The 20,384-nt window shown below is 33.3% G+C and overlaps 1 protein-coding gene across 1 annotated transcript in view; it reads right to left on the bottom strand.

The window, feature by feature from the left end:
• PTGDR (prostaglandin D2 receptor) overlaps positions 1-17,438 on the bottom strand; it is a 58,559-nt gene extending 41,121 nt beyond the window's left edge. The window contains exons 1-2 of the mRNA XM_031952836.1: positions 16,599-17,438; positions 3,143-3,406 (exon numbers count right to left, since the gene is read on the bottom strand). Coding sequence (XP_031808696.1) covers positions 3,167-3,406; positions 16,599-17,438 — 1,080 coding nt within the window. The 3' untranslated portion in view covers positions 3,143-3,166. The remainder of the gene's footprint in view (positions 1-3,142; positions 3,407-16,598) is intronic.
• Between the last annotated feature and the right edge of the window lie 2,946 nt (positions 17,439-20,384).

Here is a 20,384-nt window from a genome sequence, read left to right as displayed (position 1 = left end):
ACTGTATATATCACCCTGCTTCAAGTGTTTTTCCTGTAAACAACATATTGTAGGATTCTGGCTTTTAATCCAGTCTGCTATCCACTTCTGCTTTATGGGGAGTTTATCCCATTTACATTTATGGTTAAAATTATCAATTCTGTATTACTTACCATCTTGTTAACCCCTGTTTATGCTTTTCTCCTTTCCTTCCCCATTACTCCCCTTCCCAGTATTAAATTTGTGAGCACTACTTGCCTCTCATAGCCCTCCCTTTTTAGGATCTCTCCCCCCCCTTAGAGTTCCTTCTCTTTTCTTACCCCTTTCCCTCACAATTTCTGTATTCCCTTCTGCTTAGCTTATTCCTTTCCTTTTCACTTTTCCCCTTCCATTTTTCAATGAGGTAGAAGTTTCTCTGTCAAACATGTCTAATATTTTTCTCTTTAAGCCAATTCTGATGAGAGTCAGATACCCACTATGTTTATCCCCCTCCCTTCTTTCCCTCAGATATAATAGGTTTCCTTTGCCTCTTCGTGAGATGTAGTAATTTCTTTTTTATATTATAACTTTAAAAACAGAGTATAGATGTGTTCTTTATATATATTCATAACAGAAATATAGTTCCCAATATTTCTTTTTACCTTTTTATGTTCTCTTGAGTCCTATATTTGGAGATCAAACTTTTTGTTTGGTTCCAGTTTTTTCATCAGAAATAAATGAAATTCACCTATTTCATTGAATGTCCATCTTCTTCCCTGGAAAAAAATGCTCATTTTGGCTGGGTAAGTTATTCTTGGCTGCAAACCAAGTTCTTTAGCCTTTTGGAGTATCAAATTCCAGGCCCTTCAATCCTTTAATGTGGATGGTGCTAGATCCTGAGTAATCCTTATTGTGGCTCCTCTATATTTGAATTGGTTTTTTTTCCTAGCTGCTTGTAGTATTTTTTCCTTGGTCTGGTAGTTCTGGAATTTACCCATCATATTTCTTGGAGTTTTGATTTTCGGCTCTCTTTCAGTAGGTGATCGAGGAATTCTTTCAATGGCTATTTTACCCTCTGTTTCTATAATATCTGGGTAGTTCTCTTTGATGATTTCCTGGAAAATAGTGTCTAGGTCCTTTTTTTTTTCCATCATAATTTTCAGGAAATCCAATAATTCTCAGATTATCTCTCCTAGATCTATTTTCCAGGTATGATGTTTTCCCAAGTAGGTATTTAACGTTTTTCTCCATTGTTTCATTTTGTTGGTTTTACTTAACTGATTCTTGGTCTCCTCAAGTCATTCATTTCCATTTGTTCAATTCTGATTTTTAGTGAATTATTTTCTTCATTTACTTTTAAAATTTCTTTTTGTAATTTTTAAGTGAGTTGTTTTGTTCTATGGAATTTTTTTCCATTTCCCCAATTTTATTTTTTAGAGAGTTATTTTCTTTTTTCAATTCACTAATTCTGTTTTCTTTGGAATTGTTTACCTTTTCAATTCACTAATTCTATTTTTCAGGGATTTGATTTCTTTATCTACTCTCTAATCTTTAAATGAGTGGGATGACTTATCCCGACTATCTTGCCAACCTTCCCTTTCCTTTCCCCATTTTTCCTTTAGCTCTCTTATAAGAAACTTTTTAATTTCTTCTATGAGAGCCTTGTGTGGTCGGGACCAGAACATATCCCCCTTTGGGGATTCATCTGGAGACACTCTGTTTTTAGTCTCCTCAGGGTTTGCAGTTTGCTCTCTATCCATATAGAAGCTAGCTATAGTTAGAGCATGTCTTGATTTTTAGCTCATTTTGACAAAAAAGAATCAAAGAAAAAAAAAAAACAAAAGTAAATGTGGTCTCTTTTTTGGGTAGTATGGTGTTACCAAGCTTCCTGTACAGACTACAGGAGGTAGCAGTGAAGCAACAGTGGAACAGCAGTGGCTACACTGCCTGCACAGCGGCCACTCCCTGAGACTCTGAGAGCATGCTGAGTCACCTGGGTGTTGGGTGAGTGTGGTCAGGTCCCGAGAGACCCCAGTGTTTAGGGATTGAGGTCTTTACCCCCTGTGTTTATAGCTTCTCCGTTGATCTACTGGCTTGTTGCCAGGGCAAAGAAATTCACACTGGGTAAAGTTCTCTCCGCAAGTTTTTCACTGGCTGTGACTACAGCCTACCCCCTCCAATCTGCTCAATGTGAGCTGCCTTCTGCGCTTTCTCGCTGCCTGCCTGCAGTCTGTGCCTGGTCTAACTGTCCCCGCCCACAAGCAAAAACAGAGCTTTTCTGGTGAATTTCAAGGATATCTTCTGTTGGTGTTGTACTTGTGAGTTTTTTCAGTCAAGCACTAATTCTGAGACCATATCATGAAAAAAAGTATTCTGAGGGCAAGAAGGAGCCTAGACAGATGTGTGTATCCTCTCCGCCATCTTGGCCGGAAGTTCCAAAGACTTGTATTCTTATAAAATTATTCAGGTCTCTATATATTTGTGAAATGAAGCCTTTATTAAGAAAACTTGCTATAACCTTTCTTCCACAAACATTATTAACAACTGCACATTTTTTCCATTCTATTCTTGCCCCCATTTACCCTATTCCCCTCTGCCTTTTACCCTGTTCATCCTCAAAAATGTTTTGCTTCTTACTACCATCTCCTTCAATCCACTCTCCCTGCTATAAATCTCCTCCCCTTACCTTGTTCCTTTCCCTAATGACTGTTAGATAGATAATCTGTTGGTCAGTGATAATCAAGTTCCTAAGACAATAGTGAATAGACCAGCCCTCTAATCTACCTATAAGCCACAAAATTAACAAATAAATAACATAAAGCTCTAGTCTAACTTTGTCCTATAAATTTATCTTTTATCTCTTGGTTCTTTGCTAAATCCTTTTGGAATTTAGCCCACTTCAATTGGCATTACAATTACAATAAATTTTCCCCCTTCACTTAGAAATGAGTTCAAACCTGAAAATTCTTTTGAGATACCTCACAACACCAATCTGCAACCTCAATCTCTTGGGGTCTCCTTCTGAACCTCAACAGTAGGAAATGGAAAGTGCACTAAATTGTTATATTTTATAACTCCAAAGTGACATTTGCAATTAATATCCTCAAGCACCCTGAAAATGTAACAATATGTGAGATATAGCTTAAGGACTTGATTTAGTGATGATTTAAAACAGCATTTTTACCTTGTAAATATGCATATGATGTCACTAGTTGGATTCAGTATCTTTTCTGCAAGAATTGTAGTTGCAATAATTTCCATTAATAAGAGACCTTCTAAAAAGCTTGCGGAAAAAAAGACGAAATACTGATGTCCTGCAAATGATGAAAAACCAAGGATCCACAATTGAATTTACAGATAGAAATCTCAAGGCTCTGAGGTCTTCTCTTTCTTCCAGTGTAACATTTCTATTATTGCCAACTGTAAATGCTCCAAAATAGGCACGAATCTGTTTTGAAAAGAAAAAATCCATTATGACATCTAGAAATTATTTGGAATTGTTTGGAATTTAACATACATACATACTTAGACAACATTACTTTTCTCTAGGAGTAAACCTGTATGGCACATTAATAATTGCTGGGGGGTTTTCTTTTTCTTTCATTCATATCATATGGAATTGCAACAGAGAGGGATAATAGAATCACAGACTGAGATCTGGAGGAAAGTTTAGAGTTCATTGAAACTTCTTATTTTACTAAGAAGAAACTGAGGTCCAAAATAAATTAAGATCCCATAGCCAGAAATTTTGAGGCAATATTCAGATACAAGTCTTCTCTACTCCAAGTTCATTTAGAGTTCTCTCCACTACCCTATGCTGACTCTAGGAACAGAGCAAAAGACAAGCATTTTTGTCCTTTCAGAATCAGATTTATTTAAATTAAATTAAATTCAACAAATATTTATTAAATACCTACTAAATGCAAAGAGCTACTCTAGACATATAGTTTTCTGAGGGCCTCCAATACCCTCTGGTGAATTATTTTTTAGTCAGAACCTGCTCTTTCTCTTAGAGATCTTAGAGTGTTATATTGAGGTTTCTGCCCCCCCCCCCCCCACAGATATCCTTCTTTCCTGGGCCCTTGTTTCCTGCAATCTGAGGTATTTCCCTGTAGTTGCTACTTATTGCTTTGCATTTTTTGAAAAGCTTTGGTGAAGGGGAACATCCCTTCTACTGCAGGAGGTCATTCCATTACTATGCATCTAGTTTTTCCTTTAATGTACAGCAAGTTTACCACTTCCAATCAATTATTCCTAATTCCTTAAAATTCAAAGTGTGAAGTTCCTGTTCCTTATCTTAAAACTTTAGAAGGAAGTCCCTAAAATACTCTGTTCCTAGGGGTATTGATACTGGTCTGGCTGCAAAACCTGGAAATACTCTGGGAAGATGGTGGTGTGGATCACAAATTTCCAGATTCTCCACAAACATACAGAAAATCATGAAATTTCACTTCATGAACTTTAATATCGCAAACATTTATCTAAGGAACAGCAGATAGTTGAGTCAGGGAAGACTGAAGGACTTCTTGCTGTTTTAGGAAGCCAGGCCCACAGGCACCTACAGGCTAGGAGAAGCTAACACATGCATTGTGAGTGTTATGCCCCAGGGAGCAAAAACATTTTGGAGACAACATGGCTACAACTTAGTGGAGAAAAAGAAAAGTTCCTCAGGTTGAGCTCCCAAACAGAATTCAGAAAAAAATTAAGGAAGACCTAGAGCAACATTACTCACAATTTGGGATTAAAACTTGGTTAAAATAATACTAAACTACTAAAAATAAAATAGGTCAAATTAAAGACACAAATGAGTAAGTAAAAGAAAAATAACCTGACTATTGATAGCTACTTTGGTGTAAAACAATATCTGGGTTCATATTCAGAGGAAGATAGTGAGGTTAAAAAAAAAAAGCCATTCCTATTTTTAAAAGTAATATCAAATAGTCATAAGACCAAAAAGACATCTTGAAAGAATTTAGAAATGAATTCAAAAATCAAATAATGAGGAAAAATTAGGGGAAAAATAAAGGTAATCCTAAAAAAAATTAAGAAAAAAGTTAACTTATTAGAAAAAAGCTCAAAGCAAATTTCTTGAAAACAAAATTAACCAAATTTAACCATATGACATCAAAATATAATAACACTAGGAAAATAGTATAGACTCTGAAACATCTCAGTAGAAAAAAACAACTGATCTGTAAAACAGATCAAGAAACAATACAATAATTGTCAGATTACCTGAAAGTTATGATCAAAAAAAAAAAAAAGGAATCTTGATGTGATGTAATTATTTTTTAAAATTACCCTGAGACTCTAGAAAGAAGATAAAGTAGAAACAGAAAAAGTCTACTGATCACCACTTGAAAGAAATCCTATAAGAAAAAAATTACAGGAATTTACTTACAGTAAAACTTACAGAATGTAATAGCCAAGTTTCAAAATTCCCAGGTTAAAAAGAAAATATTAAAAAGCCACAGAAAGAAAAAAATAATTTAAATACTGCAGAAAAAACAAGCAAGATTTCACAAGACTTCACAGTTTCTATACTAAAAGATCACAAGTCTTGCAGTATTATATTTCAAAGAGCAAAGAAGCTGGGGTTGCACCCAAGAATAACTTCCAAAACAAGCTGAATATAATACTGCATTTTTAAAAAGAAACAATTGATGAAATGAAAGATTTCCAGGTATTTGTAATAAGAAAGACCACTACACAATGGAAATTTTGACATAAAAGATCAAGAAGAAATATCAAGAAATCATAAAAGACTAATTGTAAAGCATTAATTAAGGTCAAACAGTTTACTTATGATATGCAAAAATGTTATTAATATTAGTAATTATTAGTAATAGTATTCTTTTATTCTTTTTTGTTTTTTTGTTTAGTATTAAAAATTTTCCCAGTTATATGTAAAAACAAATTTAGCATTTGTTTTTAAAACTTTGAGTTCCAAATTTCATCCCTTCCTACCTCCTCATATTGACCTCCCCCATTGAGAAGGCAAGCAATTCAATATGGATTATATATGAGTGTCATCATGTAAAACATGTCACAAAAAATTATATTGTAAAAGAAAACATAGACAAAAAAATTCAAGAAAAATTTAAAAACTATGCTTCACTTTGTTTTCAGACACCATAAGTTTTTTCTCTGAGAACAGATACCATTTTTCATCATTAGTCCTTCAGAGTTCTCTTGTATCTTGGAAAATAGCTAAGTCATTCACAACTGATCATCTTTCAATATTGCTGTTACTTTGCACACAGTACAATTCACTTTGCATCAGCTCATGGAAGTCTTTCCAAGATTTTCTGAGAGCATCCTACTAATCACTTATAGCACAATAGTATTTAATCACAATCACATACTACAGCTTGTCCATTCATTCACCAATTGGAGGCATGCCCTCAATTTCTGTTTCTTTGCCACCAGGAAAGAGCTTCCATAAATATTTTTGGACTTCTGGGGCTTTTTCCTTTTCCTTTTTTATCTTGTTTGAACCTAGTAGTACTATTGCTAGGTCAAAAGGTATGTATGTTTTATAGCTCCTTGGACAAATTGCTCTATAGAATGGTTGAATCAGCTCACAACTCCACCAACAATGCATTAGTCTTATTTTTCCCCTGTTTGTCAATTTCTTTTTCTGCCCTATTACTCAATCTAATAAATATGAGGTATCTATTTGACTCTGAGAATTGTTGTAATTTGCATTTCTCCAATCAGTATGAGAGCAAATTTGAACCTGTTTTTTATGCTTAAGAAATGAGGCTTTCATCAGAGAAACTTGCTTCAATTTTTTTTTCAGTTACTACTGCTAATTACATATTCCTTTATCCCGTCCCTCCTCAAAAGTGTTTTTCTTCTGAACACTGCCTCCCCCAATTGGCTTGCCCTTCCATCCCTATCCCCTTCCCTCCTACTTTAATCCCCCATCTGATTTCTACACCCAATTGAGCCTTGCTTCTTTTATGTGAGATAATTTGTTCCCTTCTATCTCTCCTATTCAACTTGCAACTTTGCCTTCTGTCTATATGTACTCTTTCTAACTGCTGTAATAATGAGAAAGTTCTTAGAGTTACAAGTATCATTTTCCCATGTAGAAATGTAAACAAACTTAACCTTATTAAGTCCGTTATGATTCTTCTTTCCTGTTTATGTTTTTATGTTTCTCTTGAATCTTGTATTTGAAAGTCAAATTTTCTATTCAGCTCTGGTCTTCTCACCAAGAATGCTTGAAAGTTCCCAATTTTGTTGAATATACATTTTCCCCACAAAATATTAAGCTCAATTTTTCTGGGTAGGTGATTCTTGGTTGTAATCCTAGCTTTTTTGTCCAATGGAATATCATATTATAAGCTCTCTAATCCTTTAATGTAGAAACTGCTAAATATTGTGTTATCCTGACTAACTCCTCAATACTTGAGTTATTTCTTTCCAGATGCTTATGGTATTTTCTCTTTGACTTGGGAGTGCTGGAATTTGGCTATAATATTCTTGAGAAGTTTTCAATTTGAAATCACTTTCAGAAAGTGATTGGTGAATTCTTTCTATTTCTATTTTACCCTTTGGTTCTAGAATATTAGGGCAGTTTTCCCGATAATTTCTTGAAAGGCGATGTGAAAACTCTTCTTTAGATTATGGATTTCAGGTAGTCCAATAATTTTAAAATTATCTTCCCTGGGTTTATTTTCCAGGTTAGTTATTTCTACAATGAAATTTCACAGTATCTTCTATTTTTTCATTCTTTTGATTTTTTTTGTTTCTTGATTTCTCATAAAGTCATTGGTTTCCATTTGTTCAATTCTGATTTTTAAAGAATTATTTTCTTCAGTGAGCTTTTGTCATTCCTTTTCCTTTTGTCCACTTCTAATTTTAGAAGAATTATTTCCTTTGGTGGATTTTTCTCCCCATTTGGCCAATTCTACTTTTTAAGGCACTCTTCTTGGTTTTATGTGCTTCTTTTACCATATGGCTCAGTCTGTTTTTTAAGATTTTTTTTTCTTTCCTTTAACCAGCTGCTGACTTGTCTTTCATGATTTTCTTGTTATTACTTATATTTCTTTCCCCAAATTTTCTCCACATCTCTTATTTGATTTTCAAAATCTTTTTGGAGCTCTTCCATGGCTTGTGACCATTTCATATTTTTCTTGGAGGCTTTCAATATAGAAGTTTTGACTTTGTTATCTTCCTTGTCAACATAGTAATTTTCTGTGATCAGAATCTTTTTCTCATGTTTGTTCATTTTTTCAGCCTATTACTTTGTATTAATGTAGGATTCTGTTTTAGGGTGAAAAGTGCATTGTCCCAATGGTTTATAGAAGAGCTCAAATGAGTCCCTGCCTTACCTCCACTATCTTGGCTCTACACTCCTCTTCTTTAGAAGTAGTAATCTTTAAAAAGTTCTCATTACTAAAGTACTTTGAAAGAAAGATTGGTGTTGAGTTGTGTACCATGACAGGATTCTAAAAAAACAAAACTGGATAGGAAAAGATAAAAAGTAGCAATTATCTCATAAAAATAGGACATGAACAGAAGAACTCATACAGAGGAAGCAGGTAGATGTGGAAATATGGTAATATTGGAAACAATCTATTTTGAAGAGGAAAAAAATATATATGTATCTGAAGAAGTTTAGATATCTTCTGAACTTCTTGAGAGGTAAGAAAACTGATGAAAGAAAATCTGTTAATTGAGAGAGGGACTTTAAAAGCAGGGCATAGATTAAAATTAGGAGGATGGGATGAATAGAGATGATAGATGATTTTAAAGGAGTAGGTAAAATAAGAAATTAGAGGGTAAGAGGAGAAGATAATAGAGAGAAGTTGAGAAGGAAATGTAAAAATATGATGGAAATTCACATAGCAATTAAAACTTTAAATGTGAATGGAATGAATCATTTTCCATAAAATGGAAATATCAGAATAGGTTAAAAATCAGAATCTAACAATCTATTGTTTACAAGAAACACATTTAAAAATGAGAGATATACACAGTTAAAATGGAAGGTTGGAGTTGAATTTATGATGCTTCAACTGATACAAAAAAAGCAGGGATCTCAGACAGAATTATGTCTAAGATAGATTTAATTAAAAGAAAAAAACAGAGTAATTACATTTTAATAAATGGTACCATAGACAATGAACCATCAATACTGAACCTATATGCACCAAATACTATACTATCTAAAATTTTAAAAGAAAAGTTAAATTAATTAGAAGGATATAGATAATAGCCCTATTACAGTAGGGGACATTAATCTTCTTTAAAAAACTTGATAAATCTAGCCAAAAAATAAATAAGAAAGAAGTTAAGGAAATGAATAGAATTTTAAATATAGTAGATATAATAGATATGTGGAGAGAGCTGAGTGGAAATAGAAAAGAATGCACCTTTTTTTTCAGCATTCTGTGAATTTTCATGGATTGATCATATAAAAATTTTATAGTTAATATTAGAAAAACAAAAATATTAAATGTCCTTTTTAGATGATAATGAAATAAAATTATATTTAATAAGAGATCCCCAAAATAGATTTTTAAAATTAATTGGAAATTAAACAACTTAATTTTAGACAATAAGTGTGCTAAAAAAGAAATCATAGAAATAATCTCTAATTTCATTAAATAAAATAACAATGTTGAGACATATTAAAACCTATGAGACACAGCAAATACACTGTTTAAAGGAAATTTATATCTCTTACATCAATAAAATAGAGAAGAAAAATGAATTGTGTATATAATTTTTAAAAACTAAAGAAAGAACAAATTTAAAATCACTTGTTAAAACACTAAATTGGAAATCCTAAAAATTAGAGATGAAATTAATAAAATTGAGAGAGAAAAAACTGTTGAATTAGCAAATAAAACTAGGAATTGGTTTTATGAAAAAAAAAACAAATAAAATAGATAAACAGTTAATTTATGTTTTTTTTTTTAAAGAAGAAAATCAAATCACTAGTATTAAAAATGAAAAAAGGTGAGTATACCTCTAAGGAAGATGAAATTAAACATTATAAGGAATTATTTTGCCCATTAATATGCCATTAAATTTAACAACTCAAGTGAAGCAGAACACTTACAAAAATATATTAACAGAAGAGGACACAAAATCTAAATAGACATATTTTAGAAAAAGAAATTGAACAAGCTTCCCAAGAGAAAAGCACCAGACTAGATGGATTAAGTGAATTCTATCAAATATTTAAAGATCTAATTCCAATATTAATAAGTTATTTGGTATAATAAAGAAAGAAAGGATCCTACCAAATTCCTTTAATTAAACAAATATGTTACTGCTACCTAAACCACTGAGAATAAAAACAGAAAAAGAAAATTAAAGACCAATTTCATTAATGAACATGGATGCAAAAATCCTAAATAAAATACTAGCTAAAAGATAGCAACAATACATTATAAAAAAATTATTCATTATGATCAAATGGGATTTTTCCAGGTATGCAGGGATGGTTTAACATAAAGAAAGCTATGACATAATTGATTATATCAATAATAAAAAAAATTTAAATCATGCTTATGTTAATAGGTGCATTTTTGCATGTTAATACTTATTTTGCATGTTAATACTTATTTTTATTAAAAAAAAATACTTGAAAGTATTGCTATAAATAGATTTTTTTCTCAAACTGATCTCCAAAAAACATTTATCTAAAATTATTAGCAAACATTATTTATGATAAAGTAGCAACTTCACCAGTATGATCAAATGTGAAACAAGACTGCCCATGGTCACCAATATTATTCAGTATTTTATTGATTATAAAGAGAATTTCTGTAATCAAAATAGAGTGAGATAATAAAAACTACTTCTAAAACCCCAAAGATGCTGCTTAAAAGTTAGTTAAAACAATAATTTTAACAAAGTAGCAGAATATAAAATAAATCCCCATAAGTCATTATTATTCTTACATATTACAAACAAAATTTTGCAAGAAGAGATAAAAAATACCCCATTTAAAATAACTCTAGACAGTACAAAATATGGATGAACCAATGAAAACACTGCTGCCCTACAAGCTATTCTCTATAACCAAATCGGTGATATCAGCTTTATACTAACCATAGCATAACTAATAATCAACTGCGACTCCTGAGATATCCATTTTCATAATAGATATAAATACACCTGCCAAAACAAATACAGAAGTTAAATAAACAAAATATTTAAAATTTTCAATGCAAATAAAATTAGATTTAAATAATTGGAGAAATATCAATTGTTCGTGGGTAGGTAGGGCCAATATAATAAAAAATGACAATTTTATTCAAACTAATAGTTTGAATAAAATTGTCATTTTTTATGTATATAATTTAATGTTCAATGCCATGTTCAATGCCATGCAATTAAATTGCCAAATAATATTTTACTAAATTAAAATTATTTCTTTTTTATAATTCTTGATTTTTTGTGAAAACAATTTTTTTTCAAATAGTACAATATTTAATTAAGACACAAAAGCAAGATAACATAAAAAAAATAAATGGATGAAAGAATAATTTTCATGGCCTCCCATACACACAAAATGCATGCAAATCTCCTAAATCGGTTAGTGGAAAAGTAACCAAATTCTGTGGAAACTCACATAGTCAATAGTGAAACTTGATTTTGAGTAGACTCCCAAATATTTCATATTATGTACAGCTATTTCAAATAGAATTTCTCTTTGTATCTCTTACTGTCAAAATAAAATTCTTGACAAAATGTCAAGAATATAGATGGAAATAATGAAAAAATATGACATAAAGACATCTAGCAGTACCAGATCTTAAACTATATTATAAGGAAGTAATTATCATAACTATCTGGAAATTAGAAACTGGATTATAAACAGAAAGATAGATCAATGGAATAAAGTAGATATGCATTTTACAGCAGCAATTAGACATAAAAACCTTGTATTTGACAAGTGTAAAAAGTTGAGATTTAAAAATAAGAATTCATTATTTGCTTAAAGAAATTATGTTGAGAAAACTTGGAAAGCTTTATGCAGAAACTGGCCAATAGGGTATACCACTTACGAAGATAAGGTCAAAATAGATATATGACCTATATATAAAATAAGGGTTTTTTTTTTGGCAAAAACATTAGAAGAACAAGAAACATATTATGTAGGTGAATAATTTATGAATTAACTATAGAGAGCAAAATTAGTGTATAATAGATAATTGCAATTACATTAAATTAAAAATGTTTCATGCAAATAAAACAAATATAACAAAAATTAGAAGGAAAGCAGAAAATTGACGGGAAATTTATGGATAAGTATATTAGATAATGGTCTCATATCCAAAATATATATAAGGAACTCTGTCAAACCTATAAGAAAACATGACATTCCCTATCTTATAAATGGTCAATGATATGAGCAGGTAATTTTCAAAAAAAAGAAATCAAAGAAAATTATAGTCATGTGAAAAATAATGCTCTAAATCATTACTGATTAGAGAAATACAAATTTAAACAATCTTGAGATATCATTTTATACTTTCCAGATTGCTAAAATGATAGAAGGGGAACATGACAAATGTTGGAGAGATTGTAGAAAAATTGGAACATCAATTCATAGTTGGTGGAATTGTGAAGTAATCCAAGCATTTTGGAGCGCAATCTGGAATTATGCCCAGAGAGTACTTGCTCTATTTCCAAATATGACTAGGGGAAAAGAAAAAGAACTCTTATGTTCTAAAATGTTTATAGCAACTCTCTTTGTAGGGGCAAAGAACTTGAAACTGCAAGGATGATCATCAATTGGAGAAAGGAAATAATGAGCTCGATGATTTTAGAAAAATATAGAAATTCCTGCATGAAATAATGAAGAGTGAAATGAGAAGAACTAAAAGAATATTATATAGAGTAACATAAGAGAACATTATATAAAGTAACAGCAATATTGTTTAAAAAAAAAACTTTGAACAAATAAATTATTTTGATTTTCTAAAATACCCAAATTAATTATAAAGGACATATGAAGAGAGACACTATCTGCATTCAGAGAAAAAACTAATCATTTTAGCTACATACATACACACACACACACACACACACACACACTCATACATAAACACAGAGAGAGATGTTAATGTGGAAATACATCAAACTCAAGAGAACCAAGTGAAGGAAGGATTGAGAAGCAGAAAAGTATCAAGGAGGAAAGAGTAGCAAGCAAAATGAATTTCCTGCTCCTGGACTGGGTATTAAAAAGAGGAAAAAAGAAATATAAAAGAATTACAATCTATGAGACAACCCATCATTTGGCGAATAGTTGAACAAATTGTGATATATGTATAAATGTAATAAAATATTACTGCAATGTCAGGAAGAATGAAAAGGTGATTGCCAAGAAGCTTGGGTATTATGAATTGACACAAGGTAAAATGAAAAGTGTTAGAAGAATAATTTATATAGAGACAACATCGTAAAGAGAAACAACTTTTAAAGACTTAAGAAATCTATAAATGCAATAACCAATTCTTTCTCCAGAGAACCTTTTAAGAAGAATATTCCTAACTTCTTGACAAAGAGGCAAAGGGCAGAAAGAGATACACATTTCTGTATATGGTCACTATGTGGGTTCTTTTATATTAGCTATGCTTTTTTGTTATGAGGTTTTGTTTTTCTCAGTTTTTAATTATGGGGAATGGAATTGGGTTAAAGGTAATGATGCAAGAGTGATAATGATGCAATAAAATGAGGGGTCTATTGAAACATCTTTTTAAAATTCATGTAAGAGCAAGAAGAAAGTTTGAAAATGGCACGAGAAATTTATTATATGCTGCTTTTTTTTGAGCCAAAGGAATGAAATGGAAACACACTTTTTCATATACAACCTTTTTATTTTTTCTGTATATATGGAAATGATCATATTTTTAAGGGAGGGGAATTAAGTTTAAAATTTAAGAACTAAATTTTTAAAAATTTTAAAAGTAAAGGAATATACTTCCCAATGATTGTCCCTTAAGCTCCTTATAAAAAGAGGTTTGAAATATTTCTGAGTAAAGGAAACCTGCTAATACTATTTGTAAAACTTGGAGGTAGAATTTAGGTTACAAAAATAAGATGAAAAATATATGCACATATGTAAATACAAGCTAATTTGTGTTTCAAATATTAATAACTGAATTTTGAGCAAGAAAATCAGTTCTAGAAAACGAGTTTTTGTAAAATACTCTATCTTTGCCTCTATTAAATTTTTTTTTTAATTTCTAACTTCCCTATTGATTCAAGTTGCAGTAGAAAATTGTCTGAATTCATAAATCTGTGATTTTTCTTATTCTTATATACTTTATAGACAGGTTAAATAAACATATTTCTTTATAAAACTATCAAGTTTTCCCTACACCTAATGAATGGGGCCTAATAAATGGTTCTTATAGAGTTAGACATTTTTCCTTTTCTTTCTATTTGTCAATGTTAATCTTTTCTATTTTTTTCTTCAAAAGCAACAATACCCCTGTGAGAGATCTCATTTTTCCCTTAATTTAATATTTTTATTTGGTGATAAACCTTGAAAACTAAATTAGGAGAGCAAAGTGCTTTATAATATCCTAACTCAGGATTCAAATTGGCTAGTTCAGAACATTTTGCAAAATTCTGACCATTTTGTACAAGACTAATAAGATTTAATTTTTACAGAGTACTAATCCTCTTCTCCAACTCTTAAAAGAATTCTGTTTCTACTGTTATTGGCAGAGGGAGACATCTTTATATGATTTTCACAGATGCAAACCAATCTGAGGAAAAAAAGATCATACCACTTGGTTTCTTATTTATCTTTGACAGTTTTCCCAAAGATTTCTCAGTGTGCACACAAATTAACCTTTTCATGTATCCCATCAGGCTTGGCAGCTTGATTAACATATACTGTTTTCCTGAAGAACAGAAGTAGAATAGTTATAATATTTTGTTACCAAAATCACTCTTTAGGAGTGCTGGCCCCTCAACTGGCAAATATCTTTTCAAAGGTAAAGTAATTCAGGAGGAAAGCAATTGTTTAGTGAATGTTTGTTCTTGAAGACTACTACCATGAATGATATCAAGAAGGTGATGTCATGACATGGAAGTGAATTGGATGTGAATAAGGAAGAGCTGTGCAAGGTCACCAGCCTCATTTTCTCTTTCAGAACGACATGGGTCTAGTGACCAAATATAAATCAGGATAACTGAAGATGGCCCTGGATACAATGGAAGACTTTGGCCTTTTTAAGATAAGGTCTTTAACAGATCTCAGTTTGACTGAGGTATTTTACCATTCAGTGATTAAAACTAGGTAAGAAAAAATAAGGCAAAGAATGGCCTTTTTAAAAAAAAAAATTTATTATCTTTTTTCCTTTAAGGAAAGAAAGGAAGGAGGAAAGGAGGGAGGAAGGGAGGGAAGAAAGGAATAAAGGAGGGAGAAAGGGAAGAAGGAAGGGGGAGGGAGGAAGGGAAGGAGAGAGGGAGAAAGGAAGGAGGGGAGGGAGGGAGGAAGGGAAGGAGGGAAGAAAGGCGGGAGGGAGGGAAAGAGGGAGAAAAGAAGGGGAAGAGGGAAGGAGGGAGTAAGAAGGGAAAGGAGGGAGGAAAGGAAGGAGGGAGGGAGGAAGGGAGGAAGGAAAGAATGGAGAGAGGGAGGGAGGAAGCAAGATCTGTTGCCTCAGTGGGACATAGTTCAAGGAATATAATCCTAGGACTAAAACAGCTTATAAAATAAGCTTATAAAAATATTTGAAATGCTATGTTTCAAATTTAGGTCTATTCAAAATATGAAAACATAGAATTTGAGTTCAAAGGCCAGCTCTAGTATTTAATGCCTATATGTCACTTACCTCTGAGTCTCAATTTGCTTCTTTGAAGAGTTGGACTAGAATGATCTCTTTAAGGTTCTTTCCAGATCTATATTGTACCAAAATGGTATAGTCAAAAGGAATTCAAAAGAACTACTTTCAAGTCCTGCCTAATATTCATATTTTCTACATGACTAACTAATTTTATGAAAATAGTATAGGTAACTCTGTGGGCCTCAGTTTCTTCACCTGTAAAATGAAGGAGCTATATTAATTGACCTGTAAGTCCAGCTATGATCTATGATTCTATCACCTTTCTTTGCAGCTCACTGGAGAAAGCTTCAGATTTTTTCCTCCTCTTCCTTCTCAATTAATACCCTAAGGAAGAACAATCAGTTAAACTGTTGACATTTCCTCATTTTTCAGCAATTTGTAAAATGGGAAGGCAAAGTTTGGTGCCTCAAAAAATATTTGAAAATGCCTTGGCCTATCAAAAAAGAATGAAATTTCTGCTATTGGGTATTCAAGGATGCATTCCAAAGATGGGTTAGGGGGTGGGGATAGAGGCAAGGGGAAAGAGATTATCTTGTTAACTTCCTATCTCCTCCATATCCCCCTTCCCCCTTCAAAACTTCAAGTTATAAGTTGATTCTTTTGTCTAGAGAATCAGAGAAAAGATATGCAATTGCTCTGGGAAATGCGATTTTCACCCACTACATCTTCTTTTAAGGGTAGATGCTTTCAAACCTTTTTCCTGTGCCCTAAGGAATGCCCATCCTGCTCTCTCTTCAGCCTTATTCCCCTCAGAGCAAACCAACTATGGCAGGACCTTATTTCTGTCACCCTTGCCCAGAAGCTACTCACAATGACGGGCAAAGAACAAATGGTAAAGAGCACTGTCATGACTGCCAGTAGCAAAAAGTGGTCCAATGCCTCAAGAGGCTGCAGGGCCTGAGTTGACTCCTGTCTTCCTCTGAATCCAGCTAAATCCTTAGACACAGAGCGAGGAGGCTGGGAGAGCCGCTGGTGCATTCCATAGAGATTCCACATGGTATTTAGGTTGCATAGTACCGTGGCCAAGACGAGCATCGCCATTAACGAAGCATACAGAATCGAATAGCCTATCACTGACAAAGACTGCTGCTCACTTGCCATCTGTATGAAACACCAAGTTCCTGGGCAGTACTGTACGTACTTTCCAAAGCCCACCAGCGGCAGGGAGCAGAAAAAGAGGCAAAATACTCCTATCGCAGGCGTCACCAGCGCCCCTCTGGGCAGAGTGATATGTCGTCGGTAGAAGAACGGATATCCTAGTGACAGCCAGTATTCCAGAGACATCACCAATAGCTGAAGCATGGACCCAAGCCCGAAAAATACCATAAAGAAGGCAAAAACTTGGCACAGCACATTTCTGGAGCCTGGAACCAATTCCTTCAGGGTCCGATTCTGTGTGTAGGTGGCCAACACCATAGGGCTCAAGAAGCATTTGCCCAGAAGATCTGTAACAGCCAGACCACATACCAGAATGTAAAAGACTGAGGGAGGAGAGCCGGGAGAGCAGGACCGTAATCCGGACCTAGTCAATAATATCAGGGCCAGTACATTGCCCAGTAACCCAGCAGCAAAAAGCGTGCCGCTGATCGCTGAGGAGCTCCCGCTCTCCACCCAGGTAAAATTGTCACAGCGGTAGAGTTGCGAGTCCATAGTGGAACTTACGGATAAAGTCCAGAATGGAAGAAGGAGAAAATTAGAATGGAGTGAATAAGAGCTACTAGGAATCAGGGATTCCGGGGAGTTTGGGAAGACAAAAGTCTTAGCATATCTCAGATCCGTCCCTTAGTCTGAGAGCAAAGGTTTATCTCTTCTTCAATCTTCAGTGAAAGGACGAAGTTTTGGAAGTAAAATGTTGGGGGCGGGTCAGGGAGGTTCTGAGACGCTAGCACCTACTCTTTAAAATCTTTAAAGTAGTCTCACTCTGGAAAACTGGCAACCCGGAAATCCAACCTTTTGTGGAGTAAGAGAAAACGTGAAATTTGAGACTCTCTTTATTCAGCCTAAGGATATTTAGGTACAAGATTGCCAGAAACTGAGAAGCTCTGGCCTGAAACCCAAATTTTCAAAGATTCACGAACTCAGCTTTTCACCATACTATTCCGCCCCCCGCCTGAAACCCAAATTTTCAAAGATTCACGAACTCAGCCCCTAACTAGTAGAAAACAGAGAAAAAGGAGAGCGACACTAGGTGTCAGGGAAATTAAGAGAGTGAAATGACACAGTAACTTTACAGAGATAGAATTGGCAGGTGAGGATGGTACTTCACAGATGAATATAATTTAAGTACTAGGAAAAATCCGCAGAGTGGGAACTCGAAATACTAACTTAAATTTTCGTGAAAAATGAATGCCGGGGTCTAATTGTGATCTAACTGCCCGGGATAAAGGAAGAGAGAGTACAAGCAAAAAAGAGAGTACTAGCAAAAAAAAAAAAAAAAAAAAAAAAATATATATATATATATATATAAGATTTAGAATTGAAGTGAAAGGTAGACATTTTTTTCCCAGTTCTCAGAATCCTTTTCTTCCTTCAAAATTTATCTCAGATGACACATCCTCCACAAAACCGTCCCAGTTCTGAAGTTGTCTGTAACTTATTTCTCCTCAAATAATTATATATTTATCTATGTATTCTCACTCCTCCTCTAACTAATAGATTAAACACTGCTACAATCAAAGAGCAGTTTATATCCAAATGACTAGCCTAGTGCTTTGCTCCTAATAAAACATTTGTTGGATTGAAGTAGTGAAATAGTGAAGTGAAGTTTTTTTGGCTAACATTTATTGAACTATCTGAAAACATTGATTTCTTGTTATGTTCCCCTCCCTCACCTCATCAACTCCCAAGCTTTCTGCCTTTAGACAAGTTTTTCTGTGCTGGAGTAATATAATGAAGTTGAACCTTTTTTTTTTTTTCTTGTTTGGGTTTGTTATTGAGTTATTAAGCAATAAATTTTGCCACATTTCATAAGGGAATACAAATTTTTGCTAGTTAAGTGTACATTTTTAGTTCTGATGCCTTCTCTGGATAAGCTATGCAGAGAAAAATCAGGTCTGTGAACTTAAAAAAAATGTTATGGTTTCTCCAAGGGATTGACATTTGAACATTTCCAAATTCATTACTACCTGTAGTGGGAACAACATTTATTTTATGCAGAGTGGGCTGGTTTTCCTTTAAGAAAAGCAATGAGGCACTATGAGAGATTTTGTTGGCTTGAAAGACCAGTCTTTGGGGAATTTCTGTTCCTGACATCTGGCAGAGCAGCCTTTCAAGATGTTTTATTGACACAATGTTGCTGCAGAAGGAAGTAGCATCTGTTTTTAGCAACTATATTCTTTTAGTCTTTTGCTACAAGGAAAGTAATTTTTAATTTAACTTGTGATCCATAATTTTTTTTCATTGAATCATGAGCCTGAATCATTGAATTGGCCTGAATTAGGCATTGTATAAATACCATGACTTAACAAAAATTATGTTAATTACTTGATAACAACACTAGAATGCCACAGGAAAGGAAAATGAATGAGGCAAACCCAAGATCATAGAATCATAGACTTAGAGCTGAGAGTTTGCCTAGTAAAATCTGTCTATTTTATAGATAGAGATTAATTATTTTTTCAAGGTTACAGGGATGGCAGAATGAGATTTGGTCCCAGGTCCTACTGAAGGGGGTACAGCTTCTAGGGGAAATATAGCAGTAACATAGCTAGTAATCTAGCTTGGGCTAGATCCTCCTCAGAGATCTACCGCCTTTCCTCATCAAAGTTGAGTGACTTCTTTTTTTCCTTTTTGATCTGTTTTTCTTGTGCAGCATGATAAATGCATAAATATGTATAGAAGAATTACACTTTTTTTAAAACATATATTACATTACTTGCAAGGAAGTAGATGGGGGAAAGGAAGGGAAAGGAAGAGGAATGGAGGGAGAAAAAAACTTGGAACACAAGATTTTGCAAAGGTGAATGCTGAAAACTAACTATGTGTATTTTAAAATTAAAAAAAAAAAGAAAAAGAAAAAGAATAAGGTTCTTGAGCAAGAACTGTCAGGAGCTTTGTTTCCAAGGCACCTTATCCCAGCATGGCATTTAAAAGGTGCTTAAATGTGCATTGAACAGAAAAAAAAAAAAAATTAGGAGTATCTTGGTCTTTAAGGGAGTTGTCAAATGAGGGGGCAGAAGGAAAAACTGATATAGTTTTTGTTTTCCTAGCCAAGACTTCTACAGTTAGCTTACAAAGAACTAGCATTCCTTAAAAATCAGAGAAGTACATAATTTAGTGCACCTGAAAGCCAATGCACTTTTCCCACTTGCATACTATTGTTGGAATGCAGAGGTGCAGGAGATCCTCCAAATATTTTAGGATTCCAGACCAGTGTCACAGGTATCCCCCCCAAAAAATCTGGAAATTTAGATAATTTCTAAGTCTAAAGGCAAATTTGTTATTATAATTGTAAATGCCAATTAAAACAAGATAAATTCTAAAAGAAGAAAATAGCAAAAAACAGGAAGCAAGCAGGTAAATTTATAGGGAAAGTTGTTAGAGGGAAAAATTCAGAACAAAAATTAGAATGACAGCTGTAAATGACATCATGGGATT

Source organism: Sarcophilus harrisii, chromosome 2 (genome assembly GCF_902635505.1).
Source record: "Sarcophilus harrisii chromosome 2, mSarHar1.11, whole genome shotgun sequence".
NCBI lineage: Eukaryota > Metazoa > Chordata > Mammalia > Dasyuromorphia > Dasyuridae > Sarcophilus > Sarcophilus harrisii.
The sequence above is the reverse complement of the archived record's forward strand: the minus strand, read 5'-3'. Positions and strand labels throughout refer to the sequence as shown.